General features: G+C 40.0%; 1 protein-coding gene across 3 annotated transcripts in view; it reads left to right on the top strand.

The window, feature by feature from the left end:
- The window catches only part of pvrl2l (PVR cell adhesion molecule related 2 like), a 153886-nt gene that overhangs the window by 68225 nt on the left and 65091 nt on the right, over positions 1-20570 (top strand). For 2 of the 3 annotated variants that reach the window (XM_081377138.1, XM_081377136.1), the window contains exons 4-6: positions 1736-2029; positions 3209-3326; positions 7254-7402. In XM_081377138.1, the coding sequence (XP_081233264.1) occupies positions 1736-2029; positions 3209-3326; positions 7254-7402 (561 nt within the window). Of the gene's footprint in view, positions 1-1735; positions 2030-3208; positions 3327-7253; positions 7403-18619; positions 19300-20570 lie in introns of those variants that run through there. The other variant, XM_081377137.1, reaches the window with a different exon arrangement.

Here is a 20570-nt window from a genome sequence, read left to right as displayed (position 1 = left end):
GTCGTCATTTCAAATGTAGGCGCGCGCTCATAATGAAAGCAACATGGTGCGCTAGTTTTTCCAAGCGGGTTTTTTCTTCTCATCTCCAGAAATATATCTAGTAGTAAAGCTAATGCAAGGGCTAGAAATCAATTAATCCTTTGCGGAATGATACTTCTTCGTCGTCATCATGGAGAGCGCAGTTTGTTTGCATAGCAACGACAGACGCCACGGGAGCGGGAGCGCGAGCGCTTGTAGGAGACAGCGGCACGGCCGCGCGCGCTTTCCACACGTTTTTAGACGCAATATGTGAACGGCCTCTTGCAGAGTTGGTCAATTACAATATTTTTGTCATCCTTGATGAAATACTTCCACACATCTGACGTGTGGTGTCTGTTGGTGACGTTCGCCATTTTTAATTCATTTATGGTTAATGGACGCTCGAGTAGTCGATTGTTTCCGACAGCGTCGACTAGTGGTTGAAGTAGTCGATCTATCGACTACTCGACTAGTCTATGCAAGCCCTACTGTATATATATGTATGTATATGTATGTGTGTATGAGTGTACATGTACAGTATGTGTATATGTGTGTGTGTGTGTGTGTGTGTGTGTGTGTGTGTGTGTGTGTGTGTAAGATGATCGTATATGCAATGATAAAAATAATAAAGGTCAGTATTTAAAATGATGACATTTTAAAATCATGTATAATTTCACAGAGTGATTATTTAATTTAACCTCAGCTATTTTGTGTCCCAATTGGTTTCATTAAATTTTAATTTTAGTGGATTCAGAAAAAACTTTTGCAGTATTGCAGTTAATACTTTCATTACATGTTAAGTAAATCATCTCAAAATTGTCTTGTTGCTAATATTATATACACACGTTACAATTTATAATAAAAATCAATATTTGCATACATATACTTTTTAATTAAACATTTCAAAAACACCAGTCCGCCCGCGACCCGCCAGCGGATAAGCGGAAGAAGAGGGTATGGAATGGTATTTTAAAAACATGCAGATTGCCACATAGAATTATTTAGTTCGATCATTTCGATTAAATATATTTTATAATAATTTTAGTGATTTAAGACAAAATTAAATTTCAGCATAATTTGATTTCAGCAAGTGTCTCCTTGGCTTTTATTAAATGATGAATAAATAAAGAATCAAACAAACATTGAAAATATTAATCAAACAAACAGTTTTACATTTGGTTGCCACCATTTATCTTTAATATTTGAGCTCCTCCTTGGCCATCAGGTACATTGATGTCAGAATCAGGCGCTGAAAAACCCCTATCAGACTTTATTACACAGTTCTCTGATATGCTTGATTCCACTTAGTTCTGTGATTAAAGTATTTTTGTATAATGACCTCTATAATTGACCATCCTAGATTGTCCCAGGCATCCAATTTCCTACATAACTGTGCTAATTTCATGTCTCTTGTATCACTCTGCGCTCTTTCTACTCATGTAATCAATCAATATTTCAGGTTTTTTATTTGGTAAGTAGCTGTGTAATAAGGTCTGAATGTTTTAAACACCCTGTTGACATTTATTTTTGAAAATGACTGGCTGACTGTACATTATCCCATTAATAAGAGTCAGTGACATGTCTGAGTACTGTGTTGCTTTGCTGCATTTTTTTTGTTTAGCTCAAGCGCCACTTGAATAATAAAAAAGGCTATTGAAAACCAAATTCATGTTGTAACTTGTAACCTCATTTTTAAATATTTTTTTCTCTCCATCAGCTAAACCCAAAAACTCAGCTACCGCCATCCCAGTGCAAGCCGGCTCTTCTGAGGTTGTCGTGGCAAGATGTGAGGCAGCCCAAGGGAAACCAGAGGCAACAATCTCCTGGATTACAGCAATCACTGGCCGCTACAACCACACTTCAGTGCCCGAGACGGACGGCACAGTGACCGTGAAGAGCGAGTATCGGATGATCCCGACACCTGCTGAAAACGGAAAGGATATCACCTGCTTGGTGAATCAGAAGACTCAGAACGAACCGAAAACCTTCCACTTGAAGCTGGTGGTGGAGTGTAAGATTCACACATACACACCGCAAGAAGTAGTTCAACCGAAATAAAAATTCTCTCATTATTTGCTCACTATATCCATATGACTTTCTTTCCTCTGTGGAACATAAAGAGAGACTTTATGAAGGTTTTCCTGGCTTTTCAATGTCTTGAAAATGATTGGGGCTGTTAAGTTTGCTATAAAATGAGAGAATTTCATAAGATATTATGTAACAATGAACCATTCAGTTTATGAATCTGATCTTTTCTAAAAAATCTGATCCAGTTTACAAATCAAGGCTTACCCATACAATATATTGTAACAACATTGTGTCAGGATCTGAATGATTCATTTGTGAATCAAATTTATTCGGTTCTTGAGCTCACTGACTCCTGTCACAGCAGTTAATGGCTAACTGGAGGGGGAAGATTATCAATACACACAAAACTTAAATTGTGGTCTGTTCCTCACACATAGCTATCGTATGACTTCAGAAGACTATCATAAAAGTCATAGTCGTTTTGGTGTCCTTTTTAAAGCTTGAAAGCTTCGGTTCCCGTTCATTGTAACTGAAAAGAAAAGCCAACCAACAGATTATTCAAAACTTCTCTTTTTGTGTTTCACGGAAGAACGAACGTCAAATGGTTTTGGAACGACACGAAAGTTAGTAAACGAGGACAGAATTTTCATTTCTGGCCAAACTAATCCTTTAAAGAAGTGCATTCTCAGTGACACACACATGAACTCATAATCCATCCCGTATCATTCGCTCATAACACCTTTTCTCCCTCACCCGGCCTCCTTTTCATCAAAAAATGCATTTAAGCATCTTCGTCTCTGCCTCATATGTCTGCCTCAACACATTGTTCGCATTTTTTTTTTTTCATGAAAGCTATTTACAGAGTGTTTGAGGTGTCTGTGTTTGCAAAGCTGAGGGGGAATGTTTGAGGATGTCACAGATTTGCAACTTCGCCATTTCTTTTTATAAATGCTCCTGTTGGAACATCCTCACCTCTTGCACTTTCATTCTGCATTTCTCTAGCATGTCAAAGCCCTTCAAGAGTGTATAGGGCAGTGGCAACTTCAGCAAGCCGGTATCTTCCCTTCACACCCCTGAACGGCAGATAACCAGCCTTTCAACTGCTTTTTCAATGCAGGATTTTCAGATGAATGTCTTTCTCTCTTTCTCACGTTCTTTCTAGACCCACCCACTGTGAGAATAGAAGGATATGACAATAACTGGTATATGGGTCGAACTGATGCCGTTTTGATCTGCGAGGCTGACGCCAACCCAGAACCCACTAATGTTACCTGGACAGCGTGAGTACATTCATAACTTTAAGCAGGGGCGTGTCTAGAGCATTTTCAGTGGGGGGGCCATGCTGGGGCACTGCCTCCAAACGGGGTGGCCGCCAGTGACCAAAAAAAAAAAAAAAAAAAAGAGTTAAATTATTACGTAAATCATATTGATTTTTTTTTTTTTTTTTACTTGATTACTTACTTGTAAACTTAGAACTTACTTGTAAACTTGTAAATTACTTGTAAGTTACTTGTAAACAAATGTAGTAATAAAGCACATTTCTGATTAATTTAGTTTTTTGTCATCCCTGGCCTGTATATATCCATTAAGTTAAATTTGAGAGCCAGTGTTTATTATTTTTAGTGTTTTCATAAAACTAACAAGTTTATAAAATAAAAGCAATTTTAATAATGAGCAATTTTAAAAAACACAGAAGCAGAAACGATGTCAACTATTTTCTTTTAATTAGTTTGGCCATTACAATACAGTAGTTTTATTCACAATCTTTCAAATAATAATAAATAAATAAATCCCCCCACTGTAATAATTCAAATGGTTTGGCCAAAACATCATAGTGTTTCATTCAACATTTCTTTCAGGGTTAATTTACAAAAAAGCTGAGTAACACAGAGTTAAAGTTTTAGCACTGTAACAGTTCAAATGAAAACAGCACAGTTTAAAAATAAAATATGGAACCATTACATTGTGCTCTGCTAATATATTAAAGAACAGTCTTTAGTTTAGAAACAATAAAAACAGTAGCAGAAAGAGAGGAAAACAGTCGAACAAGAAAGAAGGCAGACCTCAACTAAAACAGCTGGATTTTTCTGTTTCGGTGGTGACTGGCAAACCGTCTAACAAAATCATCTAAGTCAAGACATTTGGCTCTCCTCACCTCAATGCTTACGGTGCGTATCCACTGGCACGGTGTGAGTGGAGCGGAGCGAACATTTTCAATTCATTCCTATGGAAGTCGAGCTTCACGCTCGCGCAGTTTTGGGATTGACAGCGGACCGGAGAAAGCGTTGAGAGCGACCGAGAGCGTCAAAAGGTTGGGCTGTCTATTTCTAAATGTATTCGCGTGCATCGCTGATGATTATACTGTCCGTGTGTTGAAAAAAACTTCGATGAAACACACTCGCAACAGACACACCCCAAAGCGGAGACGTTACAGCGTTGCGAGCATAGACTGTAAAAAAATATGGACGTAGTGTCCGTGACGTCACCCGTAGGTTTCTGAAGAGCATTTTTGAAGCCTAAAGTGGGCGGAGCCGGCCGTCGCCATCTTGGCCTTGCGTCACTCCCGGATAACAGAAAATAGACAAACAGGAGGGGGGGGGGGCGTGAGTGGAGCTGAGGAGCCTGGCTATCTGAAATCACCTAGCTCGACGTGATCGAGTTAGCTGATGATGTAAAGCCAATTAAACGTTAATATTTTTGCCCTTCGAAATATTATAATAGTTAAAAGACATGGCTACAAGTGAGACTGTGTAGAGTGTTTGTGTGTGACAGTGATTTATGTGCATACATGTCCGTCACTCTTTCATGGTCCGTCAGCGCGGCATCGCTCAAGTTCGTAGAGAGCTTATTCAGTCCATTTTAAATTCTGATGTTGGCCGTCTCTCAAATGGGTTAAACCGTTAAACCATATTGCCTTTGAAGTGCAAGTAAATGCGCTAGAAAATCCGCGCTCATTCATGTGCATTTATTGCATGGACGGAGAAAGCGCCGACGCCTGCATGATTTCATCTGACGGTACATAAGCATATTATAATCCATCTGTTCCGTGAGAGCAGAACGAACGAGCATTTATTGACGTTTTAAATTTGAAAACTCCAAAAAGCAACTAAATTGTCAGACATCCATTAACTTTAGTGCATGTTCACGGAGGAAAACAACTGAATACAGCGCTGGTTGTTCTCTCGAACGATAACGACGGAATCCAAAGACGTGGGCTTTGTAACGTTACCCAAGTATTAAATTGTATGAAATAATAATCCCGAAAAAAAGCACAAACACTGCAGCGATGGCAAGTTCAGCAGCTAACATTTGCTGAGGTGAAGTGACGGCTAGTAACAGCAGACAAACGGCTAGCACTGACAGCGGCAATCCATCTGTCACTCAAGTGGCTTGGCCACACCCTTACATTTAAATATTAATCAACCAAACGGACAAGTTATAAAATAATTCACCCCCCTCACAGTTGTTATGAAGGGCAAAATTAGCTGTATAGACCAAAGCCACATAGAGATCCAGGCTGTAAACATATTTTTTTCTGCTGTAAAGTTGGTAATTTTAACATGGGGGAGATACAGATTTGACTCACTTCTGCAGCCAGGCCAAGCGGCCAGTCGATGAACTGCAGTTTAACTCACTTCCGTGTTGGTTTCAAGAGAGAGACGGGGAGGTTGCCGCTTGGTTGCGAGCGGCACTGAGCGCATTTTTTCCGCTGTAGTGGACATGCACCGTGACTCCAAGATTACGGAGTCTGTCATGAGTCATGGTAGTGCGTAAATGTGTTTTTATGAGCTTAAGTGCAGAGAAGCTGCGCTCACAACTTGCGACCGTTGTTTCTCTGGCGCTGCACTTCTTTGAATCGCGAACTTCAGTAGTCTATAAACTGATTGGCCGTAAAATGAACCAATCACAAGACATCTTATAGGGGGGGCACCTGGGGTGGCCAATCGAATTTCAGGGGGGGCCGGTGCCCCCCCTGGCCACCACGTAGACCCGCCCCTGACTTTAAGTAATCGCTTACAATTCTGTCATCGTTTATCCATGTGATTCCAAGTGCATAAGATTTTCTTTGGTCGAACACGAAAGGAGATGTGCTGAAGTGAGCACATTTAAATTTGACTTATGCTTATCAACGCTGCATTTAGTTGATCAAAAATACAATAAAAACAGAAATAATGTGTATTATTATTATAATTTTAAGTTACTGTTTTCTATTTTGATATATATATATATATATATATATATATATATATATATATATATATATATATAATTGTAATTTATCTGTGTGATTAATTTTTCAGCATCATTACTTTGAAATGTCTTTTATTGTCACTTTTGATCAATTTAATGCATTCTTGCTGAAAAAAAGTATTAATTTATATTTTTTTTATTTAAATTTCTTTTCACTTCACTTCTTCCCACTTCAAACTTTTTGAACTGTAGTGTACAAAATAACTGCTTGGACATTCTGCTAAATATCTCCTTCCACAGAATAAAAAAACAACAGCACGAGAGAGTAAATGATGACAGAATATACTCAAAACAGAAAGAAACAAACCTTTTGTTTTCATTTGTTTTTATTAGCATTAGTATTTGTTTAATCTGAAGAGAATCCATATTTCATATTTATATTTATGTGCTGTTGCCATCTCCAATATGACTGAAACAAAATCAAATATGGCAGTTTTGCTGCAAACAACAGCCACAGGCTAATTGGCTCTGAATTGAGGAAGCATCTTTGCCTGTGGTATAAAAACAACAACAGCCTATTAATGCTTCACTGCTTCAACTTCATTCTCACCAAAACAAAGGAGAACATGAATCGATACAGATCTAGAAACAACATTTATTTGCATGACTTATTGGTTGATACTTAGATGTAGCCGTTTGATTGCAAAGTTTCAAGTTAGTTGACAAATATGCAGCACTTACGGATTTATTTGGCACATTTTCAAATGGAGTAGGCCTAATTATATAAAAGTGTGCATTAAAGTGTCATAAAAAAAACCCTGTTTCAGCACACAAAGACAAATTAAAAAAAATAACACATGCAATCATTGTCTTCAATGTGTCACACAAGTTAATGTCTCAAACGTGTTTAACAAGATATTTAGAGATATACGGTGTATAAGTTTTACGTTTTTGAAATAAGCCAACATGCTATCAAAAACTAGCTAGAAATGCAGTTTTCTGTGTTGATTCCTCAGTGCCTCGGGTCAGTTGCCGCCTTCGGTATGGGTTGATCAGAACCGGCTGCTGGTGAGAAAGGTGGATGAATCGGTGAACACCACTTTCGTGTGCGAGGTGAAGAACAGTCTGGGTTCTGCCAAGAAAGAGTTCTCCGCCACGGTCATCGGTGAGTGGAGCAATGCAGGAATGACACATGCACTCACAAGTCTGTGCTGATGTAAAAATTCAATACACTTTTCAGCTCAAGCACAGTGTCCTAACCAGGCGCAGTGAGCTAAAGCATTTGGTGCCTGGTTAGGACACGGTGTTGCACGCCACCTCCCCCGCACGTAGGAGGACACAAAATGTGGGAAAAGGGTTTCTCCTTGCTAAATACAGATACATTTTGGTAATCATGTACACTTCTCTAATGTGGGTGGGCTTCAAAAGCCAGACTCTTACTTGGTGGTTGGATTTCTAGTTGGCCTGTCTAACCTAATTTTGCGGGATTTTCTCCAGAAGCCTTTGTACTATGTGAAGTCACTTGGTGTGAGCCAGTTTGCCGGGTTGCTTTTTATTTCTTCTTTTCACATGTTTTCTTTTCCCTCTTCACCATACCTAACAACACCGTAATGTTGTATATTTATTTAACCTCTCTTAATAGAAAAAAAAGTGCTGTTGTTATTTTCCTCTCTGTTCCTGTGCCCTGTGCATGGTTTTCTTTCTTTTCCTACAGCTTTGTTGTGCCGAAACGCACACATTTTGTGTAAGCATTAATGCACAACACCGTCTTGATGTTCCATTTATTAAAACGTTAGCCTTTGTCGATAAGCTTTGGAGTGGCTGCTTCACTAAATGGACGCGTGTAGGCCCGCGAGCCACTATGCTTTTGGCACTTTCTCATGCCAAGGCAAGCGCAAGAGCTGTATTTAGAATCCGTGGGAATCCTTTTGGAAATTTCAATTGTCTTGTGGGAGAACAAAGGCTCTTTGTAGGCGCACTGTAGCGAGAAAGTGTGGGATGTTGTTCAAATGTTTTTTTTTCCCTTTTCACAACGATATTATAAGGAGACTTTTATCGCAGTCATAAGGACGCCTGGTCCTTACAGAAACATTCATGTACCTTCACTTGATACATTCACCGTTGCCGCACAACAGTGGATTGTCACAAAGGCTAAGTCATTGCATTGTTAAATATCTGTTTTTTTGCGTGATGTTTTGCACAGCCATTTTGTCTCTGCTTGGAAGGCTGGTTACTGGTTAGTACTGGTCTAGCAGGTCTTTTCAGCAGTATATTTGAGTTGTTTGACTAGGAATTGAGTTGTTATTGAAATGTGCCTTTGGGCAGAGAAGTACTCAACTGTATGTGTGATCTTTGATACTTTCCTTTATACGCCAGCAATTACTATCCCAAAACCATCCCAGATAGTTTGCTAGTTTTAACTGGTTTAAGATGGTTTAGCTGGTCTCCCAGCCTGGCAACCAGATGTTTAACTGGTCAGTCTAATATTTTCTCCCACCCTGACCATCTGAAATGTATCCAAAACCCCTGTAAATAATCAAAACCAACCAATTTAACCAGCCAGGTTAAGTTGGTCTAACGCAAACGCGAGTGTGCGTTTCTGCTAAACAAAGCTGGTTTTAACTGGTGGTTTAAATTTTTAGTGGTTTAAACTGATATAGATGGTCTCCTAGAATGGACAAGCTGATGTTAAGATGGTCAGTCAAGCTTATTTCCAACCCTGACTAGCTGAAAATTGTCCCAAATCCATCTAAAATCTGGTCTAATCAGTTTACATAAACTGAGAGACCTTAGGCCTGGTTTAAGCAGTTTTTCGTACTTGCGGTGAGCAGCAATCATGAACACCCTACTGAAAAAATTAAACCAGCCCAAAGTAGATATCTGGTCTTACCTGGTTTAAGCTAATGTCTAATGTCTCCCAGGTTGGTTAAGTTTTTATGGTTTTAGAGGGCTTTTGGTCGGAGTGGGATATCAGCTAGACTGACCAGCTAAACACTAATCTGTCAGGTTTGGAGACTAGCTAATCCTTGGCCAGTGGAGACCAGGTTACACAAGATAAAACCAGCACTAAAACTCCCTTAGGCTGGTTTAAGCTAGTTTCTTTCCCCTGACAGGGAACACATAGGGGATAATTCACTTTGAATTGTTCACTACCTAGCCGCATTTGTGCTGGTATTGTTCTGCTCTGTGTGTATTTCAATTAAGTCATTAAGTCAGGTATAAACAGGGTCTAATATAAATGCAGACACGAAAGCCACACCATGACAAAGCTCAGCGGATCGCAGGCGAGACTTGTGCTGATGTAAAAAGGAATTTAAAATCCCCCTAACTCCTGAAACTGTACACGTGAATTTTGCACTGGTTCCCAGTGGGTCCACCAGCCTAGATGGAGAGAAAGTGTGTGTGTGTTTGCATTAAAAAAGCGAGAAAAGAACAGAAGGAGGGCTGTTTTTAAGAAGAATTTCCCCCAGACAGAATTCTCCTGAAGTTGAATTCACTCTCTTTTTCTCTTCCCGTTTTCCTCTCTCCTTGAAAGGAGGGAGACCTTAGCTTGTGCCAGCTAACAGACTAATCATGCAGCTTGCCAAGGAGGAGTGTTTCCTCATTTCTTTCCCCTCCTTAACCATTTTCAGACAGCTAATGCAGAAAACTGAAGGCTTTCATTGTAGACCCTTTAAGGGGAAATGAGAGGCCATTTAGCTGCTTAAAATCTTGGCTGAATCTAAGTGCTGTTTATTGGGGTTGGTAGTGGCTGCACTTAAGGAACCAAACAACTGAGTTTTTGCAGAAAGAAACAGGCGCACATTTGCATGCATGCATGCATGTGCATGCACAGCTTAAAACAGCACACAAGGCACGTCCCTGCTGAAAAGACCATCGTGTTTTGAATGCATGAGTTCATTTGTCAGTAAGGTTTCACTTGTCAACTAGCTTCACCAGAAAGACCATGCTCTTTGACCCATCTTGCCAGCTGAGAAAAAATCATCATGCTGTATTTTGAGGATTTTGTTTTGCTTTGCCACAGTGCAAAGAAAACAAATTTTAGCCAACCGCATAAAACAAAAGATTTACAAGTTCCTGCTATGGTTAGTGCCATGGTTAGTGTTTGTCAGTCTCTGCTTTACATCTAGACATCACATTGGATAATTAATATTCATGAGTCAAGATATTAAATTTTAACTCCTCTTGACCTTCCTACTTTTCCGATCATTTCTTCACCCTCAGGGTAAATAGCATGGCTACTGGTCCATCATGTAGACCAGCACCAAACATGCACTAAAAAAATAAGCTTTTTCTAGTCTAAGCTGGTCTTTTCAACAAGGACATTGAGAGAAAGAGTGAAATGATTTTCTGAATCGAAACATTAGCTCATGCAGTGGTTATTGCAGACTGCAACACTTGTTGATGATCTTAGCCATCAGATCCAGTTCTGTAATTAGTAGATCTTCAGGTTAATGCTCAGTTGTACTGGCCTTAAATGGTTTATTCTGAAGTGAAGTGTGTAATTTGTAATAAACTGTTCAAATAAGTAGCACTTTCTTTTTAAGGAAATCAACCTACAAATGTCTTATTATCAGCCAGCTCTCTATATAAAGTTGGATGTACAAGTATTATGACCCACCGACACCCAATGCGATATCCACCAATCAAAGAGGTTCCTGAATCTCAATCGTATTTTGATTGAATAAAATGAATGGAGAATATTTTGTGGTTTTCCATGGGTCCTCAGTCATAGATCGGCTTAAAAGTTAACTTTTGTGTAAACATCTAAAAACATACCTCATCTTTAAATTATGACATTTGGTCCCTCAGTCCTGAAAATGTGGTTGTGTACTCGATCAGATTTGATGTATTCCCTTTCTCAGAGCCTTCATATCTTATCAAACCTTTGTTCTGGCACTAGCGGTCCTACCTGTAGCATCTTCAGCCTCACTGTGTGAAAACAATGTCTGAAACTCAGCATGTGAGATAAGGTGAGGGTAAGACCTCAGTTGACTGACACCTGGGTGAAGCCTGTCACCCACGGCTTAGCAAGAGAAAACCGAGACAAAGAAAGAGGCAATGAGAGGGCGAGGAGATTTCACCCTGCTAACATTAAGTGAAATGTCAGAAAAGTGAGCTGCCAAGATTACCTGGCTCTTAGCCCACACCGTCCATCATTAGGGCTCATTACAGATACTCCGAAACCTTAGAGCTCACCGCAGAAACATGAGGGCTCACCGGGATTCCCTTTTTCTTTTCTTTGATCACTTACAGAATAACAATGAGGCTTTCTCTGGCTCTTGCTTTTGGCTATACCTTTCTGACCCGCACGGATTCTAATGATTTAACGATTTATTGGTCTTTCCTTAAATAAGCAATGAATAAATGATTCATCCAGAACATTTAAGTATTCATGAACATTATTAGGCATTTAGAAACCGTGAGTTGGCAACAGTAAAATATTTAATTATGTATTCCTTTAATTTAAATGTTTCGCCTTTAAAAAATTCAGATTTCCTTTAAAGCAACAATAAATTGAGTATCAAAGCTGTTTTGCGAAGTTTCTGACGCATCGCTTGTGCAATCTACCCTAGAAGTGCAGCTCGGAGTGCTTTAAAGATGTATCAAGCGATGCATCTCTGGGTCGGAATCAATGGAGGCTTATTTAAAAGCAGCATTTTTACTGAGCCGCTCCTTCATTCTCTCTTAGCAATTCCTTATACATGTCAGAGTTTAGAATCTGCCACGCTGCATATACCAATGCTTTAATGTTCAAAAACAGAATGCACGCCATGCCTAGCCAGATGGAGCCGGCGTTTTTTCATAAACATTTAGTTTTCAGACTCTCATTACTCCTCTCGATTTTCTTTGGGAAAGTAGTCGTCTTTTCTGAGTGGATTATGAGGAGCAGCTTGTCTGAAATGGGACAATGGCACATTTTTCACGAATTTCTCATGGATGTTGACACTGATGTGATGGCGGATGTAATGAACTGTTGAAAAATCATTACAGGATCCTTTTACAGCTTAGTTGTAGTTAGCCTGGCTTAGCGGAGCGATTTCTTCTGCTTCTACAATCCTGTTATCTGTCATTATTCGTCATTACCTGAACCTTCTCTCTAATAAAGTTGTGCTCTGCTTGAAGAGCTGGCTGATAAATGGATCTTGATATGTTCCAACCTTTTGATGATGTTCTATATATATATATATATATATTCAAATCAGAGGAACTATCATTTCAACCATAAAGCCAATTGGATTCAAAACGTGTAATGCAAAAGTGAAATACAAGAAGTCTAGTTAATGTTTTTTAATAACTCAAGACTAATCCTTTATTTATTTAACAATAAACAAATTGTGTCTTATATTTTGTCTCAACAGAGCAATAAGTCCCAACACATATTCTTACCAAGTCATTTTAATAAATGAAAAAAATGTCATGCAATGACTTCTATAAACATTTGAGTGATGAGAACATTTTGAGTCATTGAAAGTGTTAAAAATATATAAATATACAGTATTTGTATATATATATGTATGTGTGTGTGTATATATATATACATACACACACACACACACACACACACACACACACACACACACACACACACACACACACACACACACACACACACTTTCTCTTGTACATCTATCTTTATGAGGACATTCATTGACACAAAGCGATCTCTAGCCGCTTACCCTAACCTTACCCATCACAACTAAGTGCCTAACCCGAACCCTTACCCTAAACCTACCCTTAACCTAATTATAACCTTATCCCTAAAACCAAGTCTTGACCCTCAAACAGGCCTTTAAAGGGGTCTCAGAAAGTGAGGACCGGCCAAAATGTCCTTACTTTTTTTCTCTTTTTACTCACTCCAATGGTCTAAAACTCAAACTGGTCCTAACAAAGATAGTTGTACAAGTACACACACACACACACACACACACACACACACACACACACACACACACACACACATATAATGAATCATAAATCATACACACACATATACACATGTTATGACATTTTTAGAAATCTCATGTTCACGACCCAAGACCTGGCAAGGTTTTTTTCTTTTTATCCTGATGTTGTAATCCACTCAGCCATGCTTGCGCCCGAGTCTTTGATGTACAGTGCACATGGTGACTTTAGCAGGACAAAAGAAATCAAGATAGGCACCCTGGGATTATTGCCTGCCACAGATTGAAATTGAGAAACATGCATGTCAGAAATACCATCCTCCTCCAGAGAAGCTCTACCGCTCTTTAAGCCGTCAACCCCGTGAGCGTGTATGTGTTCTAGCACGGAAACGAGTGTCTCTGACAATAGGGTTATTAGGATCTGCTCAGAGCCCAATTATATATTTGAAATCTGTTGGATTTAGCACTTTCTAACAAGCGTTGCACATGACCTAGTGATATGTGCACTCAATTATCAGATATGTGCATCTCAAAACTGGGCCGTCTAGTGTTTTTCCAAGTAATTAACTTGTGTAGAATTCAACTCTTTGGTCAGTCAGCCCTTAGGATGCTTTCCCATATCACTTTTGGCAGCACCATTAGTGGTCAACACGTCACCTGTCAGTTAGCCCGGGCTTTAGGAGGACAGCAGGAGAGGTTGGTGTAAGCTGAATGTATGTGCCTTGAGTTCTCCAATAAATCAATACAGGATGTGTGAGACTCCGGAAAGGAGGGGCCACCGCAGGCCATGCATGGCTGAGATTTGAGCCTATCCTTTACAGTCAGAGGAAATGCGATCTGTCTATGTTTGTTTCATCCGTCATCTCTTTCTTTTTGTACTGCCAAAAAAACTGTATATTTTAGTAGATATAAATTAGAATATAATGATCGCACTCACGCGGTACATGTGCGGATCGCTTTGGGTACGGTGTTTTTCCGTGTGATTGATTGCTTCCATAGCGTTTGTAGTTCTACCTGGGGTGGTGGTAGTTGTGTTATTATTTTTATAAATGGGAGTATATAGTCGAGTGAAAAGTGGATGCCTTTGACTTCTCGGTATAGAGCTCTGCTAGCAATCAGTTTGTAGAGTGCCAAGTGGTCTCTAACTACAACCTATAGTTTAGAAAAACATGAATAATGACATAAATTACCACCCTAAATGCTATAATTATACTTAGCGTATTCTTGTGCCTTGGGAAAGGTGCCGTCTAGTTGTGTTGAAGTTAGCGTGAGTTGATTAACTCTAGCGGGAAACTGATGACGCAATGTGGAGAACTTGTGTATGCAAATACTGTCCAACATTCGGATAAAGTGCAACAATCGGGTTCATTTTCTGATTGATTTTTTAAAACTTGTAAACTTTTAAAGACAGTTATACTGTGAGCTCCTAGGTTGTAAATTGATGGGATATGCTTTTGTCGAGGCCATCAGTTTATATTAGTGCAACCTATTTTTTTAAAGAATCTCATTTAACAGTAGGATTCCTGGTGGAAAAACTACATTACCCATGATGCTATAAATATTAAAAAGCAAATTGCAGCAAAAGATCTCAGCAGTAAACGCCCACTTCCATGAAGCATCATGAATTACTGTATGTACTCAAGTCAGACTCCCTGTGCTCTCAAACTGATTAAATGCATATGCATATTTAGGAATAAATGTAAAATATATTGTTTCTTTATATATAATCAACATCTTTAAATCAAGTTCTCCATCATTTTTATTTGATTGCAATGCTTCATGGGGATTATAGTTCTTTCCTTCATTAAAGCTGTTATGTACACAGTCTTGTACCTTAGTCTTTTTGTCCGATTTTCAAACACTTTTTTTACTTAAAATACATTTTTGTAATGTTGTAATTCACCCCGTAACTGGTTGGTTTGGTATATGTTGTAAAACCCCTTATTGAAGACTTTAAAAAAAAATCCCTATGAGAAAAATGAATGTAAAAAATACTCCAGAATCAACACCGCTAAAAATGTGTGCAGGCACTGTTGCTCTTTATATATGTGTTAATAAAGTCCCTCAGAAGTTGTCATCATTTTTTTAGCTCTCTTACATTATTAGTACATTAATGCAAGTACTTGTTAGTACGTGTGCTTCCAAGCAACAGATTCCAGCTATGTATGCATTCAGGAAAATTTAATTTAATGTCTAAAGGTTTTGTAGCATGCCATTAACAGAGTGTGGTGGAATAATAATGCGCTGTAGTTATGGCACTTGAGGAGCATAGCGGACAAGTTAAAGGTCACGAGGGCTGAAGAGGTGCTTTGTCCTCGAGCCCATCAACATTCTTAGACAATAATGACCTTTAACAGCTTCCACAACTCTCTAAAGGTTCGCTCTCAATGTGGGTTGTAGGAACTCAATGTTTTTTCAATAACACTCATAAAGAGTTGTGCAAGTAAATTTGGCGGCCTAATGTTGTATTAGCCCTGGAGTAGATCAATGCTGTGAGACTTATTTGCTGGCCAAGTGCCATAATTTCAATGACGATATCTTGAATTTAATTAAAGAAAGGATAAGCCCTCACACTATGGCCTATTAAAGGGTTGCAGGGTTGTTAAAATTTAAAATATCCAGAGTGTACTGCTCTTTTTTTAATCTTAGAATAAGAGCAGTCAAGATGGATCAAGTCAGTTGTTCGGTCGTACTCAGAATCATGGTGAAGCGGTGCCGTATCTTTCCGCAACCCACCTTTGTCTTTTGTCTCAGTCTTAGAGCCTGATGTCGACCGTAGGATTCACGGATACTGTCTCCCAGACCGATGAATAATGGATCCTGAGCTGTGGCATCTGGCAGAGATAGTGTCAGGAGAGTGAGGTTAAGAGAGATTGGGGATGTTAGCCGGTTGTGTAGTTGTGTGTATGTCTGTCTTAGTCCCACATACGAGCCCGTTCTCAGTAGCAGCGGAGCTTGAAGAGACTTTAATGGCGGTGGACTGAGAGGTACGGGGAAACGGAGCAGGGTATACTAAGAAAAAGCTCTTTTAGCACCTCTCTGTCTACCGGGATAAATCAAACCAGCGGAGGAGCAAACGAAAAGGAAAAAAAGTTGTGTGGGAGAGGGAGCGGCTATATGCTTGTTATATTGCATGGATATTAAGTCGTTTACAAAATGTGTGAGAAGAAATTTAATGAACGTGTATACATTTTCGCACATATTTTTTCATCATTTGATTACTGTTCAGTCTTGAAACGCTTCTCAGTAGTTCCAGAGAGTAGTGCAAAAGAGAACATGAGCAGAAACTGCATGATTTTTTGGGAAAAGCCTCTTGACTTGTTTTTAGTAGACTGAATCCATAATCACTCAAATTGTCATGGTAACCGGGGAAATTGCAGGAGGTGGAATTGGTGATTGCTTGACCGAGAGCAAAGCATAAGTTTAGAAGAGTTTGCATGCTATTTTGCCTTTGAATTAAAGAGTAACTCTTGCCAAAATGCAACTTAGGGTCTTTTTGTGAATCTACCCGAGGCAAACTTTAGTTTAAAAGCATAATTAGGATGGAAACGCCACTTTTTAGATTGACCGTATTTTCGTTTTCGGTCAAATTGCCTTTTGAGTGGGAGTGCTAGGGGCACTACTATATTAGCATCAAAATCGCTATTTTTAAAACACTAAGAAGGCTCGACACAACATGAAACTTTGCTCGAAGTATCACCAGGGGCTCTTCACATGAACTCGAGCATTGAGAACATTGTTTGTGTACACAGAGTTTATTAAAAAGAAAGGTTTTGAACAACTTAGTGTAGCTGTTGTTGTTTCCGGCCGCCGGCATTTTGTCAGTCAAAAATTTTCGATCTTTTTCAATCTTTTTCAAATTTTTCTATTTTTTCAAGGCAATTTGACCGAAAATAAAAATACGGTCAATCTTAAAAGTGACGTTTCCATCCTAATTATGCTTTTAAACGAAAGTTTTCCTCCGGTAGATTCACAAAAAGACCCTAGGTTGCATTTTGACGAGAGTTGCGTTTTAAACAACCTAGAAAGCTTCAGATGATTTCAGTAGCACTGTTTGCTAGGGCTAGGGTCACTGTTACTCTGACCCTCATAATTATATTCTGACCAACGGCACAAACTGCAGACAGGCAAATTGCGTTTTTACAATAAACAGTAAGTTAATATTGAGTAACTTGCATATCATATCTTTGCTCCGCTAGTTTGAAACAAATTCACCGCAGAATAGCCTAACTGTTGTAATTCTCCTAGCAATACACAGTAGTGGTGTTTTCTGCCTGGACGAATTAGCGTTTTATTATTATTATTTAAACATCCATATACATTGCAACCATATGACTTGATCAGTAAATACAATATGTAAAACAATGTGTTCTGTTATGGTTCAAAATAGGATTTGAGTTTGAGTCTTTTTGAATGATTATTAAAATACTCTATGGACATGATTTCGCAAATTGTGCATCTTGAAGAAATTGTCCTGTTCAAAGCGATTTAAGAGACCACTTAGCAATACCTTGGCACCTCCAACACTTTAGCAGTGTAGCAAAGAGCTTTGCACTGACAAGAAAAGAAAATCTAGCTAAAAATCTAGCTGTTTTGTTTTAAATCAGTGAACTTTTAATCCATTTTAGCTTCTTACAAAACCTCAAACTCTTGCACGTTTTCCTAATTCTCTTGCTTTGCATATTTATAAGGTTAGCTGTATGACCAGCGTTTTCAATTTATTGACCAGTGTAATGCAGTAATGTAACCAAAATCAATGCAGTGGCCTTGCAAATTACTGTTCTATAAGTTGCACAGACAGGCTCAGTCAGAAAACTTTTGATTAAATCAGACTGTAAATATAATTACTCTTGACTTCACCACTATATATATATATATATATATATATATATATATATATATATATATATATAATGAATATAGACATCACTTCTTGTATTGAGCACGCTGCCTCAGCAGCACATTCCATGCAGGCCCTGTGGGTTGCAGCATGGAATGGGGCTAATCCTTCCTGAAGCAGGTGTTCCTTTAGTGTTTGTGACTTGGACACATTCCCGGGAATTTGGTGGGAATGCACAATCTGACCAATTAGCTGACGTTAGCTGGAAGACTGCGTTCCCAGCATAACTTACGATTCTTCATCTTTGCATGACCATACTGTGACATAATCTTTACATCCCTTCTCCATCTGTGTGTTTCTCTTTCTTGCTCTCTATATGTGTAGTGTAATTTCACCTGGTCAGCTCCCGAGCGTAGAAGGAACGGACGTTTGTGTTGTTTTCTTGAATCGAGAACCGAGAGCGGATCCGGCAAACTTGGCTCACACCATAGGACTTGTAGCTGGGAACTGGGGGCAGCCAAAAACCATTTCACAGGCTAAACTGAACCAAATCGTACACCACCACCTTGTATGGTGAAGAATAGCTCCCACCACCAAGCAGCAACTCCCTCTTTTGTGCCCCTCCCCTCCTCTGCAGAGTCGACTGAAGACCCCTCCAGTGCAGGCATGGTGGCCGGAGCCATCCTGGGCAGCTTCTTGGCCCTCGTTTTGGTCGGCGCGTTGGTCACCGTGTTAGTGATGCGAAGTCGTCGCCAGCAGCATGGATATTCGGGTGACGGCGAGCAGGGCGCTTACGGCAACAAAACCCGTCTTTTTGGAGGCAAGAAGGCCAGCAAGAACGGCACAGGGTCCAACAACAATGGCCCGATCTACACGTACCGCGAAAGCGAGCCGGGAGCCCTGACAGAGAAATGCAATGAGTTCCCTCACATGACAACCAGCCCGCCAACCGCCCATGACATCCTGCTGAGCGGCGAGCTGAATGAAGCGGTGCGAAGGAAGTTCGACGCCCTGAACGACAGCTTGGAGGAAGAGGAAGAGGACGAAAGGTACGACCGTTTCAGCGTACTGCCGCCCAGCTACCAAATCCACCGGCATGAGGACGAGTGTGCTCCTTACCTGGATGACGACATGGAGTCTCAGCGAGACGGCTCAATCATCTCCCGGACTGCCATCTATGTCTAGAAGAAGCAGATAATACACCTGACTGATATTTACTTGACCTTTTAAAACAAAGACGGAAATGTGCCATCTGAGGAGTGGAAGCAAAATGGTTAATGTCACATCTGTGGATGAAAACACTCATTATCAAGCAGAAAACATTAATTTTGCCTGCCTCACGATGCGTACTTTTAAGAGATATCATAAGTGATTTGATTGTCATGTAACTGTAACCTGTTGTTAACGCTCATTCTAGTCAGAATCCATCCTTCTGTGGTTCATTCACACCCATGAGCACAATACTCAAGTTGGCCCTTTGAAGTGAATAGAAAGCCTTGTGATTGCCCATACAGGGTTTTCAATGCTACATTGCACAAGTGACTCAGCATCTGTGACCCAGAAGCTAAGGCCGCTCTCGCCAGGTTGTATACGGCTTCTTTTATCGATCACAGAGAATGTCGTCTTCGAGAACAGCTGGATGTTTTGTTAGCTAAACAGAAAACAGACAACGCAACGTTCGCTCCAGCATCTGGGTCATTCATCTGTGCCGCCGATCAACTCCAGCAGTGAACGCTTTTAACTTTCCCCCACAATTTTTTAGTTCTTGTTCATTAATCGGATGTCTTGTTAGGCTAAAGGAATTTTCTGATTCACTCAAGTTCTCGGCAGAGGCGTAATGGTGTTTTTTTTTTTTCCTCTTCGGACTCTCCAGTCAGCCTCTGCAGTTTGTTCCAGGCCATGTTTAATTCAGAGTGTTGTGCATTAGCCGTGTGCATTTTGGGCTGATGCATGTTCCCCATCCACCCCCCGCCCCTCGATTAATCCAGTTATATCAAAACCATAGAATGCTACATCTAAAAACTGCAGACTGGAGCACTTCAGCACGACTTCAGCCTCTCGCATTAGCACGAATCCTTCCAGGAGGAAATAGGCTTGCACTGTTGTTTTTGTCTCTTAACTTCACTACAACAGATTAAGTAGATTAATGCACATCATAGATCTGTGGGGAAGGCGGGGCCTTGAGAGAAACGCAACTGATGTGCCTTTGAGTGTGGGATTATTTGGACAGCGAAGCGCGGATGGACCCCAGCAGGGACCGTTAAGCCAGCCGGCATATGTTGCCAGGTTCAGCGGAGTCCACGGTCTTGAAAAGCTGCCAGCTGTGAAAAAAGGTCAAGGGACAAGGCGCACTCACCGTATGTTCAGCAGCGAGATTAGGACACTCACTTTACCGCATCCCTCTAGAGCGGGTCAATGGTTTGTTTTAATGCCTCACGCATAAGCCGACTTTTTTTAAAAATGACAAAAGAAGACATTTCGGACATTTTGTTAACTATGTGTGTGTAACTGTAACAGTGAGTCCAGATGTGGATTCATTTGTCTCCGGGTGTCGGCGAAAGCGTGTTTTGCATAATATCATGCAGCTT

Source organism: Scardinius erythrophthalmus, assembly GCF_964197995.2.
Source record: "Scardinius erythrophthalmus genome assembly, chromosome: 10".
NCBI classification, from domain to species: Eukaryota; Metazoa; Chordata; class Actinopteri; order Cypriniformes; family Leuciscidae; genus Scardinius; species Scardinius erythrophthalmus.
The sequence above is the reverse complement of the archived record's forward strand: the minus strand, read 5'-3'. Positions and strand labels throughout refer to the sequence as shown.